This window comes from Lepisosteus platostomus, chromosome 7 (assembly GCF_059453375.1).
Source record: "Lepisosteus platostomus isolate fLepPlt1 chromosome 7, fLepPlt1.hap1, whole genome shotgun sequence".
In the NCBI taxonomy this organism is placed as follows: Eukaryota; Metazoa; Chordata; class Actinopteri; order Semionotiformes; family Lepisosteidae; genus Lepisosteus; species Lepisosteus platostomus.
This window is the reverse complement of record NC_142617.1, coordinates 1,983,779-1,989,695: the sequence shown is the minus strand read 5'-3', so window position 1 is coordinate 1,989,695 and position 5,917 is coordinate 1,983,779. Positions and strand designations below refer to the sequence as shown.

General features: G+C 39.3%; 2 protein-coding genes across 3 annotated transcripts; one reads left to right on the top strand and one right to left on the bottom strand.

Moving 5' to 3' along the window:
• Positions 1–434: 434 nt before the first annotated feature.
• Positions 435–2,918, bottom strand: lipt2 (lipoyl(octanoyl) transferase 2). 2 transcript variants are annotated; one of them, XM_088638485.1, is made up of 3 exons: positions 2,845–2,918; positions 1,445–2,300; positions 435–1,151 (listed from the first exon to the last, which is right to left on the bottom strand). In XM_088638485.1, the coding sequence occupies exons 2-3, from the start codon at positions 1,899–1,901 to the stop codon at positions 889–891; spliced, it is 720 nt and encodes a 239-aa protein (XP_088494611.1). In that variant the 5' UTR covers positions 1,902–2,300; positions 2,845–2,918; the 3' UTR covers positions 435–888. The 2 variants fall into 2 exon arrangements, with proteins under 2 accessions (XP_088494611.1, XP_088494612.1); XM_088638486.1 differs by having other exon boundaries at positions 2,849–2,914.
• On the top strand, positions 2,830–5,328 carry defbl1 (defensin, beta-like 1). The gene is made up of 3 exons (XM_088638487.1): positions 2,830–3,762; positions 4,164–4,284; positions 4,652–5,328. The coding sequence occupies exons 1-3, from the start codon at positions 3,708–3,710 to the stop codon at positions 4,674–4,676; spliced, it is 201 nt and encodes a 66-aa protein (XP_088494613.1). The 5' UTR covers positions 2,830–3,707; the 3' UTR covers positions 4,677–5,328.
• Positions 5,329–5,917: the final 589 nt, after the last annotated feature.

The following is a 5,917-nucleotide window of genomic DNA, read 5'->3' as shown; positions in this document are numbered from 1 at the left end:
CTGAGCTGAAGAGAAGGGGAAAACTACAATCACCCCCACAATGCCACAACTGAACCGAACTTCCCTTAGCAACAAGAGTTCAGGAGTTGAGTAATAATAAATAATAAGAGATTCATTCGTTTTAGTAAAAATTTTGGTTACCAGTCCAATATCTCCAGACAAAAAGGCATGTAAATTTACAGTAATGGAAATTTGTTTTATTGATTTAAAGCTCTAATCTAACCTCTGAATATCACACAGACTTTTAAATTTTAAATCAATCATACATTATACTCGGATTTTTCCCTAACGTATGTGAAGTTTCCTTTCGTCTTCTACGTCCTAAAGCTTTGAAATGCAAAATTTATAAATCCAATGTTGCCGATAAAATGAAAAGACATGACAACTCAAATTTTACCACAAAACAGAATGGTCAGAAATACAAATTCCACGTGTTAAACAAAAAGCAGCGAGAGTTTTATTTTTACGGTGTCTTCTTATTCACATTAACATTACAAACAGTGAAATACAGAGGCTACAGTACATTCATTAAAAAAATATAATTTTTCATCACCAGATGGCAGTACAGTATCTATATTCTAAAGTGATGTGTACTGTATGGAAAATGACAAAACAGAATCTGTGATTGATTATTTCAATGCTTTAAAATAAATAGAACATTAAGTGAAACCATTATATAAGCAAATAATTTCAATTTTGAAAACAGCCCGATTAAAAAAAGATTGACAAGACTGGAGTTAATTTTAGCGGGTAAAAATCTTGTCAAAATATAAGAATAAACTGAGATGTTCTCATTCTAGATAGTTTTTTTTATGCCCTGAAATGTTTTAAACATTTTATGAAGGTGTGCATTTTGATATGAAAGAAGAAAACAGACAGTGCACACTCTTATACGTGTATTTTTTCACTTGGATGGCTTTTATGATCTCTTATGTTTTCCAGGGACAGAATGCAGTTGAACTCTTCTGCAAAGGCATCTAGAAAAGGCTGAATAGTCTCTGCTACTGTAACATCTCTTTTCAGTTCTCTGCTTAACGAGGTGACTCCTTTACCCACAATCCCACAGGGTACAATGTGCTCAAACCAGCTCATCTCAGTGTTGCAGTTCAGAGCCAAGCCATGAGAGGTGATGTATCTCCCACAATGGATGCCTGAAAAACATTTTGCCATTAGAGATGACAGAGCACATAACACATCGTTTTCACCACCAACACTTTATCGAAGAAGCATCTTGACCTCATAACAGGGTACTTCTGGTTAGGTTTCTCATTATCCCTCAACTCCTTCACTTATGATCTGACTCTGCTTGAAAAAGTAAGGGCTGAATTGATGCCCTTGCTCATTTAAAAAAAAACAAGATCTAAGTCTGTCCTGCACACTAGCAGCTAATGCATGCATTCCCCTCACACTGCAACTGGAGTCGAGAAGGAAGGGCCGGAATTACCTATGGCACAAATCTTCTTGTCCCCCACCCACACGCCCGTGTCCGGAGACGTGGAGGCCGCGATCCCCAACTTCCCGCACAGACCGATGACCGTCCTTTCCAGCTGGCACACGTACCAGCGGACACTCTTCCGGAAGCAGCCCAGGTGGAGGATGGGGTAGCACACCAGCTGGCCGGGCCCGTGGAAGGTTATGAGCCCGCCCCGGTCCGTGCGGAAGAAGTCGGCTCCGTGGCCCTTCAGCCGCCACTCCTCCTGCGCGGGGTAGGGGCCCTGCCTGATGCCAGTGGTGTAGACCGGGGGGTGCTCGCACAGCAGGAGGGTGTTCGGCGGGGGGCCGGTGGACTGAGACAGGGCGTCCAGATGCTGGCGGACATGCTGTCGCTGCATCTCTAAGCCAAGCCTGTAGGGAACGCGGCCCAAGTTCACCACGCGGACAGCAGCTCTCCGCAGAGCCATGACTCGCGCTGGGACGTGTAGTTTTAACTCTGCATAAGCGCTGTGGACGGTGCAGCAAAGCGTGGAACAAAGACTCACGTTCAAGGCTTGTTCCGAAGTTTCTAACGAACCTTTAAAATGATTTTTTTTTTTAATTGTCCCTTATTGTACCAGCAAAACTCAACATCCCCTGCGTACCATTAGACCTCAGTCCGACGAGGAAAGCCTTGTGTGTACATGTCTTTGCCCTTGGTTGTTAAAGCCACGCTTTGGTCTCGCGTCATAGAAGTGTTCATGCGAGCACCACTCAGTCCTGTTCACCGTGGCAACCCAATGGTACCAGACGATAAGCAAAAACAAAGCTGCCCCCAGACTGTTGACAAACACCCACAAGCCTTCAGCGTCACTCATAACCCGGACCTACAAAAGAAAGCATAATTCCAGCAGGTCAAAACACAAAAACACGCCGCTGTTTTCATAATACCATAACTCACACAAAGAAAAGGCTATAAGACAAAGACTCCAAATTTCATTACACAACTACATCTACATTAGATCGAATCGAATTTTATATCATTATAAAAAAAAAGTTCCAGTGTGTGATTTTATGCAAAGCACTGTCATTTGATAAACTACATGGTATTTAATTTTAATAACCCTGACGACAGACCGGGAAAAGCAATATTCAATAAAAAAGTGATTAATCACAAGTGAAATATCAAGGCCCGTGTTATTACTTCGGCTCAGAATAAAACTTATGATGAACTATATTTATAAACATCACACACGCTGAGGTGTGTGTGTGTAAATTGTCTTCTAAAGTAAAATTATATTATTTACAAAAGACAAATCTAAGGCAAATTTGTTTTTAAAAACGGACAGCACAAGTAGACATTTAAAATATCAACTTAACAAAAAAAAACATGAATAAATTTAGATGAGTTAAATCAGAAAAGAAACTTACCTACAGTATTTTTGCTCGGACAGACTTATCCGTCCTATGGATGCCGCCATACTCTGACAGCTGATCCTCTGAAATTATTAACTTTATTGACAAAACACAGTGTTTTGACACTACTGCTGCACAGCGGCAGGGGGTGGCGCTGTTGTGGTGACGTCAATGTAACTGGTCTTGTCCTGCTTATTTCAAGTTTTAGAAACATAGTATACATTAGTAGCTGTTTATTTCTAATTAAAAGTTTTTTAAGCTTTCGGGCTTTCCATGCAATTGTTTTGCCTGCATCGACACACGGTAGATCTGGGGGAAGAGTTTAATCATATTTATTATATTTATTTATAATATTAATATAAATAAATTGAAGATTCAGAAAATCAGGAAAACGTTCAGAAAACATAAAGGCTATTTTCTGTGTCAAATGGCCTAAGGCCAATGATCTCAAGTCTGCTAATCTCACTCTTAATCCGTTTACAGAAAGAGCCGCTTGAGAGTGGCACTGTGGACCAGACAGTGAGAGGGATCATGTGTTTATCATCAGGTGAAACTTATTTTCTCCACATAGAGTCTTCTGTTCTCTAGAAACCAGTGTCCCATGACACTGTATAAGGACGTACTGCCAAGAACGCGCTTAGGAATGAAGGCCTTGTTCCCACACCAAACCTAATTAGGAACGGCCTACAGTTATCACTCTTTCCATTAAACTACTGTACCTTTTGAAGGTTGCCCGTGGCCCCCATAAATAATGACTTATGACAAATTAAATTTACTCCTCCTCCCCCAGTACGTAAATTTTCTAAGGAGCTATAAGTTCTCAGAAATATTTTAGGACTTGTAGCAAAGCACTGAAGTGTCATCAAAAGCAGGCAACCATGAGCTGTCAGTGCTTGGTCCTTTTGGTGCTCCTGGCATTTCTAACCATGACGCGTGAGTTCTTCTAACTATCGCTTATTGTGTTATTTGGGTTTTATATAAGAAAACTTCGGCGGAAGGAGAGAACTGTTGTCTGTAGCATTGATGATTGCAGCACAATATATTAAGCATTTTCATGGCTTGAAAAGATCACAGGCTCAGCAGAAATGTTAAAAATATTGTAGTGTCGTGAAAATGTTCATGATCTGACTAGATTACTTACTGGATACGCTGCTATTAATTTCTTCCTTATAAAGTTCCCGTTCAACCTCCACATGCAGTTTTGAAAGGTTTGAACACAAGCTAAACATTGACAATATATTGAGTGTTGTACCTGTAGTTACAGTACTATGTTTTTTTTGTTAAGACAAACGAATCTGAATCTTAAAAAACAATCTAATCCTCTTTTTCACCAGATGGGGCTGAGGTGGGATCCAGCTTTCCTTGGGGGTGCTCAAATTACAGCGGGGTCTGTCGTACTGCATGTCTGCCTCAGGAGTTACCCTTCGGACCTCTGGGCTGTGACAAAGGATTTGTGTGAGTACAGGTGGCTCTTGTCGCGTTTCTTCATCTACAGCCACATGCGATAAACAGACCTGGCTTCAACGTGGTTGGATCTCAGAAATGCTCTTTATTAAAAAGAGATGGCGCAAAATGAAGTATTCCAGTGTCTTAATGTGTTCGAATATCAAGTTCTGTGAACGGTGTTACTAATTTTGAATCCACATTGCTCCCCGTTCTTAGAGTACATGCAAGTTGTCATAACCCTTACCTCTCTGGTATTGAATCAATGGACAAAACAATGTCAGAAGAGACCAGAACCCCCGTTTCAGTTCCAACCATGATCAAGTGCTGCTTAAAGTAGTTGTTTTACTTAGTGCTGTATTTTTTTTTTTCAATTCAGATGCTGTGTGTCTCATATCTTCTGAGGACCAGAAGCTTCCATTTTCCAGCTGGCTTCTTATCGTTCAGGATTTCCAAAGTGAATCTTTAAATATTGAACATGACTGTGTTCCTGCTTTGTTTTCAAGTCATTCACGATACTAGCAGTATTTCAAAAGATCCGGTACAGATATTCCATTTTCCCATGTGTCTCAACCTGTCATTACCAGAGCATTTTCTTCCCCATGTTTTTCCTGTAACCAATACTGTAAAGTTGGGGGGCACCTCTGTTTACGTGTTAGGACAATAGTAGTAATATACTGTCTCAGTGAAGCTTCTTGCTTGGAACATATGCAATGTTTGTTCATTACAAATCCCGACATAAAGAAAATAATGTCTAACATAGGTCAGACAAGATTTATTTGTTCATTTTCCAATGTAATTGTCTCTCTCTAAAGAAGGAAATCGCAGAGATCTGAATAAGTCATTTATTTTTGTGAGACATACGGTATCTTATACACCTTTACATATACCTTCGTAAAAAGGCCCAGTGCTTTAGACCATAAAGCTTGTAGTATTTATGTTTTTTAAAATACCATCTGAGCTGGGTTTGTGTGATTGCATTTATTAAAATGGTCACTTTCCATTTAGTAAATACTTAATGCTACAATAAAAATTATTTCCCTTTTTTTGTCTTTATTTGTCTCTCAAATTTCTTTCTCCACAATTGTGTAAAATTCCGTAAACATTCACATTTATGTAAATGAATGGTTATTTTTAGATGATTGAGTTATGCCCCCATCAGGCCTCAGGTAATTCATTTGTTCACATTCAGTTTCTGCTTTGTTCATGCTTCAATCTGAAGAAATGTTTGGTAATGTGTAACAAATTGCTTAATTTTTTAACATTCTGGTCTGAAAAAAAAACTAGAATGGAAAAAGTAATGATATTAATAGAACTCTATGCTACATACTGTATATGCAAAATAATAATATTATTAATAATAATCATCATCTCAGTCCTTAATTACTTTTCTCTAAGAGGACTAGTAAAACCTGCTTTACATAATAAATAATATGTTAAAAGTTTTAGAGGTAACTAGAATGTTTCAGAAACTATTTGAGTGAAGAACTGCAGGCATCAACGTGAGAGCTGCACAGCTGAACTTGCAGAGGTCGTTGTCACACTGAAAAGTACAAGGAAACCGCGAAAGTTTCGACGGTGAAACCGGGTTGAAACGGAGAAGAAAAAGAAAATGCGTGTGGAAGATAAAAGGGGGGATACAGAG